The sequence below is a fragment of the Akebia trifoliata genome, unplaced genomic scaffold, assembly GCF_017979445.1.
Source record: "Akebia trifoliata isolate Shusen 1 unplaced genomic scaffold, ASM1797944v1 Contig00787, whole genome shotgun sequence".
Taxonomy (NCBI): Eukaryota; Viridiplantae; Streptophyta; class Magnoliopsida; order Ranunculales; family Lardizabalaceae; genus Akebia; species Akebia trifoliata.
The window spans coordinates 1-25,194 of record NW_028237208.1 but is presented as its reverse complement, the minus strand read 5'-3'; the positions used below and the strand labels follow the sequence as shown (position 1 = coordinate 25,194).

At 35.1% G+C, this 25,194-nt stretch overlaps 1 protein-coding gene across 1 annotated transcript; it reads left to right on the top strand.

Moving 5' to 3' along the window:
- Positions 1–14,056: 14,056 nt before the first annotated feature.
- LOC147381064 (ethylene-responsive transcription factor CRF4-like) lies at positions 14,057–16,215 on the top strand. The gene has a single exon (XM_086430899.1). The coding sequence runs from the start codon at positions 14,628–14,630 to the stop codon at positions 15,645–15,647; it is 1,020 nt and encodes a 339-aa protein (XP_086287025.1). The 5' UTR covers positions 14,057–14,627; the 3' UTR covers positions 15,648–16,215.
- Positions 16,216–25,194: the final 8,979 nt, after the last annotated feature.

Below are 25,194 nucleotides of genomic sequence, written 5' to 3'. Positions count from 1 at the left end.
CGGATCCGCGCACCCCGCGGATCGAAGGCGCTTTCAGTCACCAAGAGCACTGTTCTGAAGTTTGTCAAGAACAATATTATCTGCAGATATGGGCTTCCCAGCGGGTTAGTGACAGATAACGCCAAGAACTTCAAAAACAAGGACATGATCAAGATGTGCGAAGACTTTCAAATCACTCATCACAATTCTGTACCGTATAGACCAAAATGAACGGAGCAGTTGAGGCCGCCTACAAAAACATCAAAAGAATTATCGAGAAAATGGCAGTCACTTACAAGGATTGGCACGACATGTTGCCTTTCGCCCTTCACGCTTATCGGACTTCATTTCGAACTTCAACTGGGGCAACTCCGTACTCATTGGTGTATGGAATGGAAGCAGTCTTACCCGTCGAGGTCGAGATTCCCTCCCTCCGGATCTTAAAAGAAGCAGAGTTGGATGAAACAGAATGGGTTCAAACCCGATTTGATCAACTAAATCTGATTGAAGAAAAACGCCTCGCAGCTATTTGCCACGGACAGATCTATCAGAGACGAATAGCTCGAGCCTACAACAAGAAAGTCAAACCTCGGAATTTCTCACCAGGAGACCTTGTCTTGAAAAAGATTTTACCAATCCAAGAAGATGCCAGGGGAAAGTTCAGACCAAACTACGAGGGACCATTCATTGTGCAGAAGGTGATGACGGGAGGAGCTTTGATCCTTATAGAGATAGACGGACAAGTCTTCCCTCAACCGATCAATGCTGACACCGTTAAGAAATACTACGCCTGAGATCTGACCCTGAGATGACGAAAGGCCATCTTTGCTATCCTGAAAACAACTATCTAACCCTAGTCAACCCTTTTAAGTCATCACGTTCATTTCTTAACCTAAGACTGGGGCAAGTCAATGCAAAAAAAAACAAAAAAAAAAAAAAAGGGGGAAACAAAAGAAAAGAAAATCAGAAAGTCAAAGCATCAGCTACTCCTGGCCCGCATGAGGATAAACTGTGAACGGCTAAAATACAAAAAAATCAAAAATTCAAAACTCGGACATTGATCTGAGCTCGACCCAAATCTCCAGCCTAAACAAGTTCGAGAGACGCTGGGAGGAGACATAGATCACCTTTTCGTAACAAAAATAGACGAACCCCATGTCTAGCCCACTTTAGATAAACTCAGACCTTAACCTCTTTTGTACCTTTCCATTACACTTAGCCTTGGCCAACATTTCGTCCCACCAAAAGTCCTTTCAGATCAGGGAATGTTCTAAGGTATCATAATGACGGTGGCAGCACCAATGATCTTGCGACTTGGTCCGGATCCCAAAGTCTTGCTAGTCGTTGGAAGATTCGAGAGGGGAGTCTAGGTCGGATATTCGAAAAAAAAAAGAGTACTCGAAGTGTAGAGTAATTAATCTCGCGGCTCAACTTGAGTTACCGAGCCACAAATAGTCGTCAGCAAACTCGAGAGGGGAATCCAGATCTGTTACTCAAGAAAGAGCGCCACTACAAGAGTAGAGTCGCCGATTTCGCAGCTCAACTTGAGTCACCAAGCCACAAAGACACAGAGGCTCCAAACAAGATTTGCAATGTAAAAATCCAAAAAAATACAAGCATAGTCTGAAAGGGCATAGTGAAAACCCGAAAAGGCGCTATGAGTAAAAGAATCAGATTATGGCAAGATCAAAACCACTGGCACGATGAAAACCCAAAAAGGCATCGATGCGCAAAAATGTGGAAACCGGGTCTGGTGAAAACCGTAACTGGCGCCAGGGGCAATAAGGGAATCATAAAATTAAAAAAAAAAAAAACAAAAAAAAAAATGATTAAAAAAAAAAAAAAAAGGTAAAAACTCCTGGCCCGCATGAGTATAACTGTGAACGGCAAAAATTTCCCAGAATCCTAAGTCTCATTGCTCGATCGATATTTACCCAGTACTGGGGCACTGGGGATGACTCTAAGAAGAACATGAGAATTGCTGACATCTATATCCTCAGTAGTTGGCAAAAACACCAATATCATCGAGATAACAAAGGTTTTTCGAAAATCTTCATATTTTGGATCTACAATATCTATTCGACAAAGACAAATTACCAAAAATTCAAATGTTTTCAAAACTACTATTTTGGCCGATGACGAAAAATCTAGGACTTATTCAAACATCATGTTTTCAAAGCAATAGATACACCTGAGGCCAAGTAAGTAAAAAACCTATTTTCCTTTCATTTCAAAAAGTTTCACATTACGTTTTGTAAAAGGAAAAGAAAATACAAAAAAAAAAAAAATGGTGCCAATCACACATTTCGACAAGAAATGAAGAAGGAATCAAGTCTCTCTTCCAAGGCACGAATGCGAGCAGCTTGCCCCATCATTACCACCTTAACGTCCGAAGCATCACGGCTCACCAGGTAGGATGTAAAGGCATCAAAACAGGGACCCTGGGCAAGCCTCTCCCGGAGATCCTCAATCTCCTCCCTCAGAATGGAAGACTCTTCGATCCTCAAAGACTCAAGTCGAGCTATCTGGTTCTTCAGATCTTCTCAATCCGCTTATGAGACAACTTCATCTCCGCCAGTCGATCACGGTGGTCAGAGGAATGAGAACCAGAAGACCTCATTTGAACTGAAGAACGTGGCACAAGTTCTCTCAGCAATCTGTTGTTGCATCCAAAGTTGGTAGTTCTGAAAAGAATAACCAGGAAATACAGGATGATCAAGAGTCACCACGCTCTTCCAAGCTTTCTCTAACCGTTCACAAGAGAGCAAGAAGAAAGAGAAGACGAAGAACCAGAGGAGAAAACGAAGGAGAATAGCCAAGTGAAACGTCTAAGCGCGACATTCGATTTAAAAAAAAAAATGTTCTGGTCCGTGCATGAAGCACAGACTGAATTAATTGTGCGCAGTCCGTGCTTCATGCACGGACCGAAGATATTAAAAGTAGAGTTCGTGTTTAAAAAAGCCGGACCGAATAAGATTTAAACAGTCCGTGCTTCAAGAACGGATCGCCAATAAATATTAAAAAAAAAAAAAAAAAAAAAAAATCAAAATGGTATTCTTGCAAAAGCCAAAATCAATTGCTTAAAGACTCGTTTGAAAATACCTATGTCAAAGTTTTTCTCAAATCATCACAAATCCAAGACCTCACACGAGCTCCGCCACGAGATCGAGGAAATCAACCGGCGCCCTGTCAGACCCCGTGCTTGGGTAGCCATCTCTCAACCATCAAATCAAGTCGGTATTTTCAAAAACTTATCTGAGCAAAATCCTCGGACCCGCACAAATCAGGGTTTCGTCTATTCTTTGCAGTTCCTTGCACGCAACTCCTGCAAAGAAGGGCAGCTGTAGACACCCGAATTTGAGCGGGCCCTCGACGCAAGATGCCCCAAAAAAATCAAAAAATCGAAACGGGCCCCGAGGCCCAAACCTACAAGAACCCAATCTATTTTCAACTAATAAATGTCCGAGGTCACCCATGTGGCCCATGGACCCGCACACCTCACCACCCTCCTACATCCTTAAATTCAACCCACTACTATTCTACCTAAGCCCAATCACTCTCATTAAACCCAAGCCCATCCAATTACCCACACCGAAACCAACCTAAGCTAAGCCCATCCTATTCTACAATCCAATCCAACACAAACCCAACCTAAGCTAAGCCCATCACATAAAACCCAAACTATTCTCCTAAACCCATCCAACATAACCCAATTCAATCTAAAACCCATCCATCATAAACCCAATTCAATCTAAACCCAAGCCCATCACATAAAATCCAAACTACTTTCCTAAACCCAACCCAACCAAAGCCAACTCACTACCCAAACCCAATCCAAACCATCATCATCACATCAAACCAATCACCAACTCAATACAAAAAATGACACATGTCATCACCCACCCTTCCCCCTCCTCATCTAATCAATCAACCAACTCCATCACTTCCCTCCAAAAATCAACTCAACCCATAATCCTACCCTAACCTAACCTATTACCATCCTCTCTCATCATCATAACCAACTCCATCACTTCCCTCCAAAAATCAACTCAACCCATAACCCTACCCTAACCTAACCTATTCCCCATCCTCTCATCATCAACCACCAACATCATAACCCATACCCTACCCTAACCTAACCTATTCCCCATTCCCTAACACTATCAACCACCCACATCACAACCCATATCTATCCATCACTTTCCCTTAAAACACTCCCATAAAATCACCTCAACCCATACCTCAACCCATACCTCCCATACTCTTCTCTCTAATCATCTAACCACCATCACCAATCAACCAATCTCATCATCTCCCCATTTGCCACATGTCTTCATCCCTTCACCTCTCCCAAATTCACAACCAAAAACTCTTACACTACACATCATCTCAAATCTAACACCTTACCTCTTCAACCATCTCTACACTCATTCTCCAAACAACTCTCTTACACCCATCAACCATCACTCATCCCACCCCACCAAACACTCTACCCAAATGGATTTGGGTAAGATCCAAACCATTTGGGTTAAAACACAACCCATTTCCCTCATTACAAAACTACCCTTATTTCTCCCTCAAATTTCATACCCCTCTCCTCTCAAACCCATGCCATTATCCATTATTCTCTTCATTCACCCCATTATACCCTCAAAATACCTCTCCAACCTCTATAAAAACCCCTCCATTCTCCCCTCACCACAACTAATGAAAATTTGAGAAAAAAAATCTTCAAAACACTACAACTCTCTACTTTACTCTTCATTACACTCAACCCTCTCTCAACTCTCTACTCTACTCTACTCTCAACACCACTCTCAAATCTCAACCTTCTCTCAAACAAATCAAGGAAGCAAGTCCAAGTCCACTCAAAAGAAGAACATCAAGGAAAGTCAAAGGAAGTCAAGGAAGGTCAAGGTGGGTTTGACAAAAGGATACCCCCCCCCAACTTCCCTCTTCTACTCACCCCTTTCCTACACATTTGCACACACCACTATGGTTTAAAACCACCAAGGGGCCCCTTCTTCATAAGGGTGCCCTCAATGATTTGAACCAACATCGAAGCCCCTCACACTTGAGGGCACATATCGATTCTTCTTCAATTTTATTTTATTTTTATTTTAAAATACCGAATCCAAGGTTACCACGTTACGTGGATGGAGTAGGGTGCCTAACACCTTCCCTACTCCATAAATGGACCCCCTTACCTTGAATCAAAGGTTGGACCATGTGCATTATCCTACGAGAGTCATCACATCAAAAATAATTTAATTTTCAAAAAATGAGACATCGGGTGACTATTCACACCCAATTCCATATTTGAATGGTGGCGACTCCAAAACACCCCAAAGTGGAGGGATGTTTGAAAAACATCGAAAATCCCGTGTCCACAGGGTTAGCACACGATTTGTGCATGTAGTATTAAAAAATAATAAAGAGAACAAACTGTTGTATTTGATTTTACTATAACATATGTGATCAACTATAATTTAGCTAAGGTTTACCATAAAAAAAAATTTGATTTGTTAGAAAATTGTTGGAAAATTCATTTTTCTGGGAAAATTAGCTAAGGGTTGCAATAACAATCTTTTGTACAAACTTGATTTGAATAGAAATCGATAAAAAATCTATTTTACAAAAATACGATTTGCAGGTGTATGATCCATACACTTACAAATCACATTTTCTAGTCAATATTTTCACGTAATCACACATTCTTTTAAGGTTTTATCTAAAATGAAAAGAAAATCTTTTCCCCTTGGGTGGGTAAAAATGTAGAACCAGATAGTTTAGTCATCGAGAAGCTTTTTCTCCCTCAAATTATTAGGTGGATTTTCCTAAAACACTTCGAACAATCAAGTATTTTAGGAATTTAATGCATACATGCTTAAGAGTTGACGAATACTTTGTACATGATTTCATGATGAGGATTCTATTCATACATTCAAAAGGGTTCCAAATCTATTACTCATTTTCCAAATTATATATTGTTTCCCATTTGTCCTAATGTCATGTATCGAGATTGCTTTGGTGCTTGTAGAGGCGAAATCTCAGATGGCGTCGGTTCCTTTAGATTTACCCCTAATAATCAATCTTCATGGTTCTTGATGTACTAAATAATGATAAAAAATCACACAGAAAAATGATCAAAGAGAAGGGGGAAGAAAGAGAGAAGACAAAAAGCAAGATTTGTTTACGGGGTTCGTCCCAAAATCGGACTACGTCCCCGGACTACAAAGAGCCATTCCACTATTCTTCAAGCCATTACAAGATTTACAAGCCCTTAATCTCTTTTCCACTTTCTTTCTCCTTCAAGCCCTTTCTTTTCCTCTACCTATTCACTCTTTATATAGATATAGAAACAAATCCTAAAAGAAAAGTCAAATCAAATTAGGATCTTCTCCAAAATATCTCCTTATCTAGAAATAAATATTCTTTAGTCAATGAGGATATTTTCTGTTTCTAGGTAAGATTACCAAAAATCTACTCAAAGATATATCAATGCGAGATATGCATTAATTATCATGTGATCGATCATTGATATTTGTCTTATTTACGCCATGTGTCCAATACTGGTTTTACTGCATACAATGCCTATTAGATGTGCCTACTCAGAATGGATTTACTATAAGAGTCGTGATTTTCTGACTCCTCTGTTCTCTTGAGTCCTAACATGACATGTGCACAGAATCATAGACTCATTTCTCGAGATATACAACTATACATATTTATGGGGATGCACAATTGTGTATCCCAAAGAAAAAAAAATATAGGTTCTATGCACACACTCCACGTCAGTAGAGTAGATGGGGAGTCAATTTATCATTATTCTTACCAATGTTTAATATCATTTCGATTCAATGTTTTAGTTTTCTAAAAAATCAAAACGAAATCGAAACATTTGAGACATTCCCAGACAAATATGTAAAGTCTTCAAGATGAGACCGAGGTCAAAGGACCTTTTAATAGTTTTAAAAAATATAGGCTTCTCATATACTAACCAAAATATGGAGGGCTTCATAAAAAATCATTTTAATTAAAGGATCAATACAAAATTAAAAACTCAAATCAAATCTTGAGTTTGGTTGTGTTATCGAGAGGGAGACGAAAAGGTTAACAGTTACCTCTACGCAAATCGTGATCTCCAATTCCGATCTAACTCTGAATATATATCTCTCTCCATACTAGTGTCCCTCTCAGTTTCTCTCTAAGTTTGAGATGAAAAGTGGAATGAAATAAATTATTCTTGATTGTTTCGTTTCAGAATGTTGAAAAATTGATATGTATTGACCGAAACATTTCAAAATGATTTGAAATTTTAAACCATGATTCGTACTACGATACTTGTTGGTCGATTGTAAGATCAACACTTAGAAAGGGATTTTGCGTGTCACAATCATTTCATATTGTCAGTTCATAAGTTCCTCTAATTATCTTCGCTTAGCAAGTGAGATAAGCTCATTTATGGAGATTGATACCCAATGGTGATTTGACATGTGTTTTCTATAGAAGGATCATAAGTGAACGATGCTCTTCGACTTTTTAGTTAATCGAGAAATAGGTCTCGAGAAACTTGTGTCATCCAAGTTTGCCTTAGATTCGATCTATAGCTCCAAATTTCCGAGTTGTCCATTTATTTCCTTAAGATCTTGTATTTTAAAAAATTAATCAATTTATTTCAAAGATTGAAGATAATCGAACCCCCACATAACACACTCAAAATACTCTCTTGACGTAGCAGGTGGTAGAAGAATAGATTTTTGCCTCGGGATACACATTTTTGCATCTTTTAAAGATGTATAATTGTGTATCTCGAGGAATTTTTTAAAATGATTTTAGCACATGTCCAACAAGAGAGTATTTTGAGTATGCCACGTGGGGGAGTCCGTATATCATTTCTCATTTTCAAATCTGCGGCTTTAAGTGAAAGTAAAGTCCGCCTTTTCAACAGTGTATGAATCCTTTGGACTGCTGTTGTACAAATTATCCACCAACAGCCTTGCTTTTTGACCATCTACTGCAGCTCTTTAATGGATCTGGTCGAGATTGGATCAGGGTTGATCTGGGACCAACCAACAAGAATTGGATCGATTCTGAAACCGATCCAATTAGCATTGGGTCAGACCCTTAATGGATTGGGGTTTTACCGTATCTCAATATTGAGATCCAAATCCGATCCAATAACAATTGGGTTGGATCCAAATTGGATTAAATCTGATTTGACATATAAAATTTGAATAAACCTTGAACTATATATAATGTAATTTTTATACTTTCCCACATTATATCGAAGCCCTCATCAGATTGAGACATAATTGATCAAAACCAATTAAATACATTATCAAATTCCTCAATCTAGATATGAAGTTATTAGATTGAAATATATTCGAGTATTTATTTTAATATGTGTTTCGACTTGGAGCCTACACATTGACCTACCTAGGACTGGCAATGATTCGAAGTATACCTGATATCCGAATCAATCCTATTCGAAAAAATATGAAAAATGGATTTGGATTGAAATCTTAGATTCGAAACAATTTTGGATTCGGATCTACCCCAATCCACTATAAAAATTCTAATCCCAATATATTTTAATTAAAAAAAATATTTTTAATTTCATATAAATACATTTAGATAAAAATATTTTACTCTTTTTTGTTTCCCTCTTTGTTTGTAGTTGGAAAGTAAATTTTTTTAAATTATATATTTTTTGAACATTGATCATTTGACAATAAGGCAATATTTGAATCGGATTGAGGATGAAATGAAATGGATCAGATTCGATTCACATATTCATTGATCTGCTTAAAAAAAATCGGATTGACATTGATCCGGTACTGAACCGATATGTTGCCAGCCCTAGACCGACCCTTAATACCCATGGTAGAATTAAATTCTCATATCCAAAAGGCACAAAAACTTATGTGGTTTGGTGTAAGGTAATGTCACATTAGGTTCAAACTTCCTAAAAGTTTGGGAGAAAGTAACACATAATTGAGGAATTTTACTAAAAACTAGCTAAAACTTTGGCAAAAACTAAATTTCATATTTTAAATAAATCTTTTGCCAAAATAATACTATTTTGTAAATAAGCAGTGTGCAGTGCACAAATAATCGTTCACGAACAAAATTTATATATGTATCATAAATGATACATAAACCATAAAATATAAAAGTATATATGAAAATAATTTCAATAATATAATTAATATTGGATAAAATTGGATGGAGGAATACTAAGGTCATATGGTTGAATAAATTGACATCCCTCTCATACTTAATCAATTAAATGTTGATTAATATCTTTTGTTCCTTTTTAATTTTTGTTAAAATTTACTTGATACAAAAATATTTTTCTCAAAAATAAAAAAAACATTTAATACACGTTTAATTCAGAAATTTAATAACAAAGCACGTGACATCAATCAGGGACAAATTGACAAATAATCTGAAAGAATCCTAAACTTGTGATAGTGATCGACCAACAACCAATTATTGAAAGATATTAGATAAGAGCGACGAGTGGAGACAACATAATATTGTGGTTTATTGTAGAGTTCGTAATCATTATAAAAGCCTTAATTCAAAGAAACTTAAGTTCAGTTTGATGTATGATGGTCTTTTGTTCAAAAACGTTTGAAGTTAAATCGTTTGTCATTTCAAATGTGTGCTTATCCTTTCTTCGTTCTCATTTCATTAATCGATATCCCTATATGTTCTTTCTCTTGCACAATCCTTTTAACAAAGATTTTAATATGTAGCCTTAGTTACACAATTAAACCATCTTAACAGCCATTTTTTATTTAAAATTATGGGAAAATTACTTAAAAGGATTCCGACGGAAAGATTTTTCGAAGGTTTAGGGCTTCTCTTAATAGTCCATTTAGTAAAAACTTTATTTTTAATCAGACTCTAAACCCCACTCTAGGCATTTTTCATGATTGAAATGTTGAAAGTGTTGTAACTATTCAAACTCATCATTTTTATCTTAAAAAAAATTGGATTTTCGACATCCCAGTCAAGTTTCAGAGACTTCATTATGATTGAAAGGGTTTGAGAAGAAAAAAAAAAACTATTATCAAAGTTTTTTTCAACCATTTTGAAGATTTATGTAAAAAAGTATGGGTGTTTTCAATTCTTTTACTTAGTTTTTTGGATGGAAATTGATCAAGGATGGTTCTTTTGGTTTGAAATCATCTATACGCAAGTTGTTATGTCAAGTTTTTAGTTGGTCTTTCCATATATTTTAGTTGAAAAAACTTGAAAGACGAAAAGTCGATGGGTTTTACGAGCATCAAGCTCACCACTTTTTTTATTATTATTTTGAGTTCAATATTTTTTAAACAATTGTTAAACTCAACATTAAAATTGGTGCGTTCGGCAATAAAAAAACTGGTAAGTTCGAAAATAAATAAAACTAGTGAGCTTAACATTAATAAAAATTGGTAAGCTTAACAATAAAAAGTGGTGAGTTCAACAATAAAAATATTGAACTCGACAATAAATATAAATCGGTAAGCTTGATAATAAAAACTGTTGAGCTCAACACTGAAAAGAAAAATTGAATATTTGTTTCGTTCTTCATTTTTTTATAAATCGTAGAAATACATAAAAAATACATATAAACATTCAAAATTAGAAATATATCATTTTCATTCGTCATTCACGATAAAAAACCGTCGGAAATGATTGGAATCTTCATTGGAAAATCCAAGTATATGAAAAAGATGAAAAATGGGTAGTTTGGGTATTTAAAAAATATAATATCCTGAGATGAGGTTGAGAGCCCATTAAAAAAAAGAAAGTTTTACTGAATAGACTAGCAAGACACCTCTCAAAACTCATGAACTAACTAGAAAGAAATCCCTTTGATAGGGTCCTTTATGTAATTTTCCCTAAATTTATGAATTGATGGGGCTGATCCTATATTCCCAGAACATGTTCATTTCCATTATTTTATCTTATTGCTTCACTTATTTATCTCAACAACATTTTTGTTATCCTCACTACGATATTTCTCAAGCATCAGTGGTCTTTCGGCCTTTCGCCTCTAAAATTGCCCATCATTCTCAACTGATGAAATTGATGAGTTGTGATGAATGCACATAGTTTTGATATGCGGTTGGTTATGTGGCTGATGTGGCAAGGGCAAAGAATCATAGATCTTTTTCATCAGGATACACAGGAAAAGGATGTGCGACCTTGCCACATCAGCCACGTACCACATGCATTCATCATTATTCAAAATTGATTTATCCATTATGATCTCTAGTTTTGATAGATCATGCGCACACAATGTTGTTTTGTAGGTTTCTAATAAAGGTGTAACACATGGGATCATTTCTAAACTTAATAACATAGTTAATTTTAACATTCTTATATAGAAAGAGTCATGATCATCTGACTTACCCAGGTGGCATACTCAATCGACACCCTTGACATGATATGTTTGGGAATTGTAGATCTGCATTTCGCGATATACAGAACTGCATTTTTTATGGGGACTATAACCCGAGGAGTGTAGATTTACGATTCTCAAACATGTCACCTCAGGTGTGTTGATTATGACATGTGAGTAAGTCAAATTATCACGATTCATATAGAAATGAGTCATGATAATATGACGCCCCCTCTCACACACACCCCCATCATAGAACTGTGGATCATTTGCCTCAGGAAACACAAGAAAAAATATTTATAATTATACGTACGAGGGTATCAGAAAATCATTCCATTATAGAATTACATGCATGTACTGTACAAACAAAACTTCACATTAATATACTTATACTTCTGCAGACAAAAAAAAGTCCATTATCAAGTTACGTAATGATTATACACTAAATGATCTATATCATCACAACTATTGCTGTGATATTGTTCGTTCTACTTGAAATTTTGTGATAAAGATTAATATCACTATAGCTATTCGTGATTTTCAGCGGTCCACGAGAAATTACTTACAAAATGATTGATACCACCATAGATATCACTATGATTTCAATCATTTCTCTTGAAATTACACAATAAATTATCAATATCACCACTATTTCTGTGATTTTTATTGCTTTACAAGAAATTATGAGATAAATGATCAGTATCACCATAACTAATTATTTTATTTTAATAGTTTCCTTTGAAATTATTTTTAGTGTTTTAAAGTCTACAAGTAGGTCCAAAAGAGTGTAAAGCATGTAGCACGTAAAGCAAAAAAGGAAGTCACGTGCCAGTTTAACAATTAGGACTATCCGATGCACCCTACCTTGCCTCGAAAACAGAAAACCGCAGTCTGTTTTTATAAAGAACTTCAATAAAAGGGTAGTTCGGTAATTAAGTGTCGGCAAAATAAAATGCTGAAGAACTGGACAACCCTAATGAACGTGTAAATCACAAGAGACTTAACACACATCTTGGAGGTGGTGTTAGTAAAAGTTGGTGTGACAATCAAAATTATTTATTTATTTATATAGAAAAGTACTTTTCATATTAATTTTGTAAGGTTCATTGAACTCAAATTGATTAGGAAATTAGTAATCTAACACCACAATCCTCTAGATTTCATGGAAAAACTGGTACAATTTTTTTTTTTTTTTGGACTTAATCTAAGATTTTGAAAATATACGACTATTAAACTCTCAAATTTATAATTAAAATTTAATGATGAAAATAATTTTTTCAAAATTTTTATTTTATTATTATTTTTAATTTTAGAGTTCACATAATTTTTTTCTCAGCACCCTATAACATAAGATCTTGTTTTTGCTACCAAAAGATGAGCTTAACAACCTTTTTTAAGATTTGAAATTTTACTTAGTTAGTAAGGCTAAGTTTTCTCGTTACATATAAGACTTGGAAAAAAAAAAAAAATCTTTCACAATTTCACTAATATGTTGAGCGATAACAAATTATAATTTTATAACTCATGAATCAAGGCAATTTTACTTGACAATTTTAAGGAATTTTTTAAAAGAAAGGTTATTTTGATCAAAATATTGTGATATTAAATGTTAGGATTTGTACTCAGTTTGTTTATCCATTTCTTTACCCTTAGAGCTGGAATTGCAAAAATTCAAGAAATCACCCTTTCTCATTTTTTTAAGATTTTTCTTCTAAATCTTCTTATTTTTTTTATAGAAAACAAATTTTCTAAAATATCTTATTATGTATTTTTTCTAATTTCATCTTCACACTATTTGTTCAACCCTCACAAGTGAAATTCTTTGGATCCGCTCCTGATTATCGACATAGAGATTAGGACATAACGGAATTTTGTGATAACTCTTAGACCTTAAGATTTTTTTTCTTTCAAATATCAAGAACATGATAAGATTTTTGTTGAAAAAATCAATAATTTTTTACATATGGTGGATTAAGGTGGAGGTTCCATAGTTTTAAAATATTTTTCCCTTGATATTAACAGTTTGAAGGTGATAGATTTTTCAGAGAAAATCAAGGGGTATATAGCTAGAGATCTAAGAAGTGGGGATTTATGACATTTATGCTGGTCTCTAAGAGAAGACCCAGGTCAAGGGTGCATTTGGTCAGTTTGAAACCAAAAAGGGTATCACTAATATTTATAAAAAAGTAGAGAGGTATATGTAAATAACCTAAAAATCTAACACAAAATCCGTACAAGCCAACAGTCGTACAAATTCGATGCTAGCCACACCACTCTTAGCTGTAAATTAAAAAAAAATAGTAACAAACTATAATAAAAAATTCTACCCAACTCTTTGAAATAATCAGAATACCCCTATATGATAATAATTACTAAATAGGAAACAAAATAAATACTTACATTTTGATGAGAAGAGGTTTGACACATTCTTTATTCATTATTGCCATATGTCTCAATCAGGGCGGTTACTCGAAATAAACACTGATATGAATTCCACGTGTCAAAATCCTAGATACTATTCCATATGCGGCGGCTTGGTATAGAATCTTTTGGTCGTCAACGTAGATACGACACGTCGATTAATTTTAATAAACTTTAACTACTAAAATTTGAAACGCGGAGATAATAATAAATAAAAAAATCTATTTAAAATCTTTTGCTCTCAATTTCGGCTGTTGGATCTTATAAAATAGCGGCCTAAACGTTTCGGTCTTCTCCGCAACCTAAGTCTCCCTCTCCCATTCCCTCTCTTTCTCTTTCTCTTTCTCTTTGGTTACCAAAGAAGTAACAGATACCCGATTTGGAAAGGTTTCTCTCTTTTTTTTTTTACTGGTATTTCGAGTTTCTTTAAACTTTCTTCAAAGTTTCTCTTTTAGTCCAATATTCTCTCTATCTGTTTCTATCTCTGTTGTTCTTTCTTTCTCTTTTTCAATCGATTTGAACTTGGAACTTCGATTCTCTCTTATAAGCGATCTCCCTATCTCACAGTCTTCAATCTGAACTTGGAACTTTAATCCAATATTAGGCTTTCTTCAAAGTGTCTCTTTTAATCCACTATTCGATTCTTTCTGTTTCGAACTTTGTTTTTACTCTTATTAGCGATCTATCGATTGAACTTCAAACTTCAAACTTCAATCCTCTAATCGAATCTTTAAAAAAAAAAAAACTGTTTTTTTTTTTTTTTTTTGGGATTTTCGATGTTATTTGTTTCTCAATGTGAGAGAAGAAAAATCTGAAATCTATCGAGATGGATAGAAGTATTTTAACTCCAATCAAATTAACAGAGCATCAAACCATCACCAAGAAGTTGGTACAGCAATCTACAAGGCCTGATCTGAGTTTCTCCGGACCTAGAGTTGTACGGTTCTCCGTTACTGACTGTAACGTGACGGATTCGTCCAGCGATGAAGCAGAGGATTTGCTGTTAGGCCGTTACCGTGTTAAGAAGTATGTTCAGGAGATAAGCATAGAAACTTGTTCTAGAGGTAACAGTAACGGTAACGGAAACGGTAATGTTAACGGAGTTTTGAAGAGTAGATTTATTTGCAGGAAGAAAAAGAGAAAGGAAAAGGAGAAGAAGGAAAAACTGAAGTTAACGAATACAAACGGAAAGAAGTTTAGAGGTGTACGGCAGCGTCCATGGGGTAAATGGGCGGCTGAGATCAGAGATCCAGCGAAACGTGTACGGCTGTGGCTTGGAACGTATGATACGGCCGAGGAGGCAGCGAAGGTTTACGATGATATGGCGATTAAATTAAGAGGACCAGAAGCACTAACGAACTTCGGTACTCTTCCGGTTAGATCTGACGATACGGAGATGATGAATCTGACGACAGCTGCTTCTTCCAGCTGTGAATCTTCTGAAGAGTCTCAGATTGTTTCTTCTCCAACCTCAGTTCTCCGCTTCAACAACTCTCTTTCCCAATCACAATCACAGTCACAGTCACAGAAGAAAGAACCGGAACCTCAACCCAAACTTGAAGCAAAACTAGTAAATCGAGTTGAACCGGTTAAAGAAGAAGTTTTTGGAAATCAGATCGGCGACTTATTGCCGTTGGATACACCGTTTTTAAACGATTTCTTCGATTTCCAAACACCGGCTCCGGATCTTTTGGGTGATTTTAGTTTGCCATTTGATGATTTAATTGGGAACGATTCTGGAGATTTATGGGTGATGGACGATTGTTTTCACGAAATCGGCGATTGTTTTCAAGAAATCGGCGACTCTTTTCAAGAAATCGGCAATTTGCCTGATTTTTTCGTATAGGTGGAAAAGAATTGAGAAATTCTTTTATTATTATTATTATTATTAATTATTTTGACTTTACTTTTTAAAGTGTTTCCATTAATGGAATGGAAAGCTTTAGAGAGAGAATGAGTGAAAATAAGAAAAAAGTTTTTGCGATTTTAGAATATTTGTGTATTGGACATGGTTTGTTATATTTCCGCGAAATCCGCTATAAAGCTAAGATTCTTGAGACTTTGGATTGTATCAAATTGAATTTCAATACGAAGACCTCAATAATCTCCATACGAAGACGACGACTAAGACAAGACCTCAATAATCTCCATACGAAGACGACGACTAAAGACGAGATGACCTAGCTGTACATAACCAAATGTGCATCTAAATAAAATATACATCATTCATATTTTATATGTTTTAAACAACAAATAATCTAATAAAAGAAGATGAAGAGTGATGCTTGATACAAGCTAGTGTCAAATTTTTTTTCGAAGGTTGTAGTTGGTTTGGGTCTTTCTTAACTGGCAGGTCCTTTATTGGAACTCAAATCCTTGGTATCGAATCAGCCCTGGTAGGACAATATTGTTGAGTTTCAATAAATAGTGGATGCCTATAAAAATATTTATGTGGAGGATACATCATGTATTTATAGGATAAATATTACCATTGGATTCATATTTTAATGGTTTTGATTTTGTGTTTTTCATGAGTCAATGGATCTCAACCATTGTTGACAATTCGAGTTCTATTCGATTTTGGATTACAAAAATTAAATGGAAAATATGCGACCTATGCTTCATACATGTATTATCCATTTCGTAAATATTCAGCCATGCGATAATGATATTAATAGTGATGATGATGGTGGTGATAATGAGGACATTGAGGTTATTATTCAATTGATTTTCAAAAGAATGTCAAAGTCAAAAGACAAATCATCAATTTGAAAAATTAAGGTGTAATCTCAAATAAATGTAAAGGGTCATGTCACTGTTTTTTTTTTTTTTTTTTAAAAGATAAAAGGGACATTTTTCATGTAAGAAAGTGAATTCCTCCAAAATTTTGAAGCATGACCGCTTCAAAGTCGACTTGTGTTACATATCATAACTTATAAGTTTACAATTTGCAACATACAATAAGTTCTAGTAACATTTTTTTACCACTGAGTTTTATAAAAATTCATAAAATTCTTTTCAAATTTAAAATCTATGAATTATTCAGAATAGTTCAATAATCCTGTAATACCCCGAATTTTTAACTTGTATCTCGAAGAAATCAAATGGTGATATTTTGAAATAAGGTCTTAGAGTAAAATACTTGAATATTGTTTTATTCATTTTCAAGGAAAATCGACTTTGCCATTGGATTCAAAAAGGCCAGAATATATACTTTAGCCTGTAAGCAAATTCGAGTTCGGATGAAAAAGTTATAAAATCCTCGAATTTCGTGTTAAGTGGGATCCAAAACAGTGAAATTATGTTAGAGCGAGAATCAGGAAAATTCGACGCCATCATTAGGTCCGCAATAAAAAAAATATTCAAAATGGAATACTTATTCGTCATTTTTCGAGTCCAAATAGTCAAGTTATTGCCAAAACTAGAAACATTGGAAAAAATTACAAATATACCCTTAGTCCTTCTATTTAAAAGAAAATTGGTTTCTTTTATTTATTTTTCTTCTTCTCGAAAGAACCAAACTGTAAAACCCCGAATTTTCAATTCGTATCTTGAGAAAAAAAATAAATATTGGAATTTTAAGAAAATCTTGAAAGTGGGACTTAGGGGTAAAACTTTAGGACGTTTTTGATCATTTTTAATGGAATTTGACCTCACCATTGGATTCAAAATGATCAGAAAACATATTTTAGCCTGTAAGCACACTCAAATGCGAATCCGAACATAAAAATTACAAAATCCTCGATTACCGAGTCAGACCAGGCTAAAGTAGTAACTTTTTGTTAGAGTAAAAATTATTAATATTTGATTATATCATTGGATTCGTAACGAAAAATTATTGAACATGGACTATTTATTTGTCATTTTTGCACAGAAAGTCAAATTATCGTTAAAAACGAAAATGACGTTAATTTAAGGGGTCACCTCAGGCCAAAAATGTAAAATTTTTTTAGAAACATAATTTGTAGAAATTGACCATACTATTAGATCCGGAATAAAAAATTAGGCGAAATAGAGTATTCAATTGTCAGTTTTGGAGTCCGGACAATCAAGTTATCGTCGATCAAAACAATTGGTAAAATACCGATTTTGTCCCAAATTTTTATATAAATAAAATTTTAATTTTTTTTTCTTTTTACTTTGTCTTCTCCAACCCATCCAACAGCAACCCATTAAATTTTTTTTTCTTCGATCTTCCACCTTAGATTCTTCGTAAACGGCTCACCGTCGACGACCGACGCAGAAGGGAGAAACGTCCGCAGCCTTGACATTTACAAAATCCACCTAAATTCCTTCCGTTTTTTCATCGTTTTCACCCCGTATCATCAAAAATCATCCGTACGTATATACGGGGATTTCAAAACTTCGACCTCAGATTTCATCTATTTCGAGGTCAAACCGTCCTCCGCCGCATAAGGGAGAAAGGACGACGACATCGAGATCTTCGAAACCACCGAGCTGGTTCCAAAGATCATCTATCTCGAAGTACGAGTTACCTCGATTTCCGCACACGTATTTCAATTCCTTCACATAGAGATAGTAATGAACTTTCAATTTCTATTAGTAGTCGTAGATTGTGAAAATTGCATTTAGGATTTTATCGAAAAGTTTTTGATGTATTTCCAAAATATAAAATTCTTTTGTTATTTCAAAATTCACGTCAGAAATTGCATGTTTGATATGTTTAATTGTATTTTTTAATAAATTATACGTGGGTAGGGTATTTTAACGGGTTATTTTCATCAATTGGGTCTTGTGCACTGCTCGGACCCTGTTTTGATATAAAATTTATATTCTTTTTAAATATTATTGATAAAAATAAATTCTATAGTTGGAAAATGTGATTTAATATTCAATGAACTCATATTGCGTTGATGAATATCAGAAAATTGATATTTTATTGAAGATATTAAAAACTGTAAAAATCGAAAAAAGGGTATGAAACGGTAAAATGTCAGAGTCACACCCGAGGGGTGATGTTTGCATTTTACGTTGTTGTGTTGTGTGTAGGTTGGTAAACAGATATCCAGGGATAATATTGTTGGTTGCATGTTTATTTAAATTTTTATTAGCGCGATGCGCTATTTACTTTTCCGTTATGTTATTTATTTTAGGCCGGGTGGCTACACTTGCATGGTAGGAAACTGGATATCCATTCTCAACCTTGTATTGTTAATTTTTCTTTTGTTTTCAAATGAAAATAATATACATATATGTAGCTATTTTGTGAGCTGTTAAAGAGTCTGTGAATGCCTAAAGGGATAGTGCGTCATATCATCCGGAGTGGTGTACTATCTTGGGATGTACGGTAAGGACCACCAAGCTCAGACGTGGTATGGGACGTGTATGAGAATGGAGTCACAACTGGAATCCGGGTTATTCCTCTCTATCTATACCAGTGAACTTGTAATGTAAAGGTGGTCGTATACGAATGGTTTGTATATTTGGGAATCACATATACGCCTGATAGGCATAGACGAAAATGATTAGTCAGTGATCATTAACAATCTATAGTAGTCGAACGTTCTGACACATCGAAAAGATACCCATTGCTTACGGTCATGTCAAATGGCCAGTTTGAGCCGGATAAATGGTCAACTAAACGTACTAAATGCAGCGACCAACCATAAAATCAGGAACTAAAAGCTAGCAAAGAATTGTAACATCATGTCCCGACTGGGAGCTATCCAGTCGTGAATCCCAACTCTTTAATTCCACAACTCCACCATGTGTATTATGATATGTTGCCTTATTTTAATATATAAAATGAAATACAAGCTCAATGTTCCCATTTGATCAATTAGATTTGTATAAAAAGAAAATGTTATACTGAGTATTGTTGATTGATGTAATATCAATTTTAAAATGTTTAGTTGTTCATCTTTGACTATATGTACCAGTTCATCGTAATTTCTTTTGTAAAATTTTGTATATTTTAAAATGATTCAATATGTTTATTCGTTCATGTTAAGAGAAGTTATTGACAGAAATTGCTTGCTTCCCTACTGGGTAACCATTGTTACTCACCATTTTCTTCTCCATTTTTTTAGTTTCAGATCCGAAGCTTGGTGAGGCAGGTATAGAGTGCGAGTGAGAATCATCTGGTGGGTCAGATAGACAACCAGAGTTCGTCACTTGGTGAGTATTGGAGTTATAGCCCCTAGTGGTGTCGATTGTCCAAAAGTAATAGATTTTGTTCTAAGCGTTAGGACTTTTGTTAGAGTGAGAAATAATTGTATAATCCTGTATTCTGGTTATTCTTTTGCACTCTGATCTTTCGTACGTTATTAGATGTATATAGGTTCTTGCTAGTATTATATTTTGTATGTATATATGGAGGATTGTATGTTGTTCATTAGGTACAGGTTGAATCGCTTTGGAATGCTAACATAAACAGAGGAGACCATGCCGAAATTTAAGGTGCCACCTAGTACCTCGAAATCTGACATGGGGATTTGTCTTAGCGTTTGGCGGGGTGCCACACAAACGACAGCCAACTCCCAACCTAAGGGTTTCGATTCATTTCCATCAAGATCCGTTGAGAGCGAGTCCGAGTTGATCATCGACGAAGAAGACAAAGTTGTCGGCTACGACAAGATCTACGTTCTCACCCCATTCAACCTTCGTTTTCTTTTTTTTCTCTTGGTCCCTCATCAAAAACAGCGATTGGGTTTGATTCTACTTACTTGGAATCTCATCCAACTAGGGGAAGAGTCGTTTCTCATTGTGGAAGGACGAAAGACACCTCCATCGAGGGTTTCGTAACTACCCCGATTTGTTTGGCACCAAAGTTCAAGCTGTAGACATGAGAATGTTTATCTTTGAACCTCAATGCTACATTGTTTGGAGTCGCCACCATTCTTTTTTTTGGAAATGGGTGTGAATAGGCACCCGAATTGATTCCTTTGAAAATCATTTTTTCATGGTATTGTAGTGACTCTCATGTATTGGAAAGGGCAAGGTCTACCTAAGATCTAGGTAAGGGGATTCAGTTAGAGAATGGGGAAGGTGTTAAGTACCCCATTCCCTCCACCTAAGGTGGTTGTCTTTAGATTTGACCATTTTTAAAGAAGATTAACATAACAAATAAAATGCATGGGATGCATGAAATGGGTAGGTGCACATGGTGTGTATGTACCTCTTTGAAAGAGGATTTGATGTTGGTGTTGACATAAGAGATATCTTATGGGAGAAGATATTCTATGGAGTCAACACACCTTTGCATGAGTTGATATGTTGGTTTAGGATTTTAGAGAAGTTCCATGAATGGAGTTCTCTTAGATCTATAACCTTAATGCATGCATGCTTAACTAGAAACTTAGTGTTTTAACCCCATCAAGAGAGTTACACATTTCTTCATCATAGCCAAACATGTGTGAGGTGTGTGCATAGTGTACATTATGATGCATGATATGAGAATGGGTTAAAAAAGGCTTCAATCTCCATCCTTTCGACCAAATCGCCTCAAGCATTCCATGCCCAAGGTTGAGGTTCAATCTACTTGAAATGAATGAGGGTTTTCCATCACATCCTAAAAGTTTTTAAAAAGAAAAAGAGAGGGATAGAAGAAGAAGATGCAAGTTAAAAAAACATAAAAATAAATAAACAACTATTATCCCACATTGTCCCCTCAAAGTCTTGAATGAACTTGAGCTTAAGAGATGAACTTGAGAGTTGAAGGATGTAGTTAAGGGTTGAGAGAGTTGAAGGTTAAGAGATGAGAGATGAGTAGAGATTTTGGTAGAGTTTTAGGTTGAGAGAAGGGGGCTTGAGAGCATGAATTGTCTTAGAAAATGAGGGTATTTATAGAGTTTTTGGAGAACTTTTGGGGATAAAGTGGTCCAACCCTAAAAATAAAGAAAATGGACATGAGATTTAAGGTTATTTCTTTTTGGATTTTTCATTTGTATGGGGGTAAAGATGACATTTGTGAAGAAACCCTAAAAGCATTCTTTGGTCTTTGATTTTTTGGTAAATAGAGGTGAGAGAACAAAAGCACTTTTGGGAAGGTGAATAAGGGAGTGACATGTGTAAAGGTGGAGTGGTAGGTAAAAAGTAGATCTTGGTTCATTTGTAAATAACATATAAAACAAAGGTGTAAGTATATTTTTGAAATGGACCAATGAGAGAACAAAAGTACTTTTGGGAGGGTGAGTAGGAGAATGACATGTGTAAAGGTGGAGTGGTAGGTGAAAAGTAGACCTTGGTTTATTTGTAAATAACTCATAAAGCAAGGGTGGAGGTATAATTTTGAAATGAACTAATGGGAGAACTCCATGTATGTACTTGAAGATTCTCACATTTTGAGGGTATGATTGGAAGTTCTCTCAACTTTATAAATTATTACCAAAGACCCAAGAATCTTTTTGATTTAACCAACCTTTTTGGGAATGGCATTCTTGAATTTTCACAAGGAAGAGTTGACTCTCAAATTAGATAATGCCTTGGGTGTTGGGGGTTTATGAGAGATCAACATGTGTCATCTTTTGAGGGGGTGTGAAAGAATGGGCTTAGAGTGGGCATGGTATTGGACTTAGGGAATGGGCTTGGTATTGGGCTTAGGTTGGATTAGGAAATGGATTTAAGATATGGACTTGGGTTAAGTTGGAGAATGGATATAGGTTTGGATCGGATCATGGACGTAATTAGAATTGGCTCGGATTAGGGACAAGGTATGGGCATGCAAAAATAGTATGAGATGATGCATGTATGCATGAATAATGATGCCAAGAGGCTTGAGTTCTAAATCGAAATTAATTCGAGGACATTTGGATCTTTCCAATGGGTTCGTGCAAATTGGGATGTCTACACAACCAATTTCAAAGCTCCAGACCGCCGATCCTTGATTTCCAAGCTAACTCATCGTGTCCAACAACCACAACTATAGGGGACTCTCGATTATTAATAATAACCATAAATTTCGAAATATGCATTTAGGTTTTAAGAAAACTTGTATTTGTTTTATATCGTAGAAATCTTTGTTTGATTTACAATTCATATTAGAAATAGAGATTTGATGTGTTTTTATTATGTTTTAACATTAAAATTTATGGATGGGTCAAAGAACGGAAGAGAAACCCGAAAAATGGATCGAAAAATCAAAAATCGTGAAATTGTTTTGTGTTGTTGGCATGAGCCGTCGGTGCCACCGACACCTGCCAAAGGCCATTCTGTCGGTCCCACCGACAGAATCAAGGTTCTGCCACCGATAGCCACCTACAAAATTTTATCAAAACTATTTTATGACTTTGGGTTGTTCTCCTCATGACTTGTACATGTTTTCCCACCTTTTATTTCATGAAAAAATATTTAAGTAAATGTCCTCCATTTACTTTAAGTTTTTTAATGAAATTATAGTTTTACCCCCCATTTCAAAACAATGGGAATGGTTTCAAGATCCAAGTCTTAAATGATCAAATTTTGAATTTTGGTTTCAAGAACAAAATGTAAATTTTGACGTTTTCGGCAAATTTTCAAAAGTTGATGTCATTCACGTTACTTTGAATTAGACTATAAAAATTATATGGTGTCGAATATCGTGTTAAAGGCTTTCATTTTCAAAAATCCATTTTCAATTTCGAGAACTTTGACAAATTGAGTTTCCAACACTTAGCAAGATTTTCATCAACTTTTTCAATTTTGACAGATTGTTTTCGCGTACCTATTGAGACCCCGTTTTAATAAAAATTTGATAGTTTTTTGATTGAAAAATCGAAGTGAATTTGAAAACTTGAAAAAGGAAAAGGTTTAGCTTGGAAAAATGAAAAGTAAAAATATCAAAATAATGAAAAAGATGATGAAATGGTGAAGTGTCAGAATCACACTCGAGGGGTGATGTATGCATTTTACATTGTATGTTGTGTGTAGGTTGGTGAAGGGATATCCAAGTGTAATGAATGGTTGTTTGTTTATTTAAATTATGTTAGCGCAGAGGCTCCGAGTACTGTTATTTATTTTAGGTCGGGTGGTCACAGTTGCATGGTAGGAAATTGGATATCCATTCCCAACCTTATTATGTAAATTTCTCTTTTATTTTGAAGGAAAATAATATATATATATATATGTATCTATTTTTTATGAGCTGTTAAAGAGTCTATGAATGCTTGAAGGGATGGTACGTCATATCATCCGGAGTGGTGTACTATCCTAGGATGTACGGTAGGGACCACTAAGCTCATACATGGTATAAGACGTGTATGAGAGTGGAGTTACAATTGGAATCCGGGTCTATTCCTTTCTATCTTTACCAGTGAACGTGTATTGTAAAGGTGGTCATCTATAAATGGAGTTGTTTACTTTGAGAATCATATGCACGCCTGATAGGCATAGACGAAGATGATTGGTCAGTGATTACAAACAATCCAGTAATAGTCAAACGTTTTGACACATAAAAAAGAGACCCATTGCTTACTGTCACGTCAAACGGCTCACTTGAGTTGGATAAATAGTCACCGTGTGGTACGCGCGCCGATCATCCACAAAATCAAGAACTAACAGTCAGATTTATGTTGTTACATCATGTCCCGACTGGGAATGATCCAATCGTGAATCCCAACTCTTTAATTCTATTACTCCACTATTGTGTAATATGTATGTACTGTTCTATTTCGAATTATAAATTGAAAGCATGTCTACTTTTCAATGTTGTCAATTATATTTGTATAAAAACGAAAAATGTATAGTGCATATGGATGATTGATGTTATGTGAATTTTAAAAATGTTTAGTTGCTCATCCCTGACTATATGTACTAGTTAATCGTATTTTCTTTTGTAAAACTTTGCATTTATTAAGTTAGTCAGCATGCTTACTCAATCCTGTTTAGGAGAGGTTATTAGTAGGAATTGATTGTGGGCTTACTGGCTAACCATTGTTACTCACCCTTTCCTTTTTTTTTTTTTAGTTTCAGAATTGATAGTTATCGAGACAGGCATAGAGTCGGCAAGTGAGGAGTATCTGGTTGGTTAAATCAACAACCAGAGTCTGTTGCATGGTGAGCACTAGGGCTACGTCCTTAGTATAGTCAGTTTCGTCCAGGATGTATCTAGATATTGGAGATGAGTGTTAGGATCATGTTAGAGTGAAAGTATTTTTGTAATCTTGTATATTGTTAAACTCCGACACTTTGATCTACTTACGGGTTAGATATATTTAGTCTTCCGCTATTATCTCGTGTTTGTATTTTCTTCTATACAGGATTTGTTGTATAATAGATTATCAAGTTTTCGAGTTTCGTGGAACGCTAATATAAACAGAAAGTGCCATGTCCAAATTTCGAGGTGCCACCTAATACCTTGAGATTTGGCATTGGGATTTGTGTTAGCATTTGGCGGGGCGTCACAAATCTGGAGAATAATACTTTCATTCAAAAAAATAAAACATTCATAAATTTTT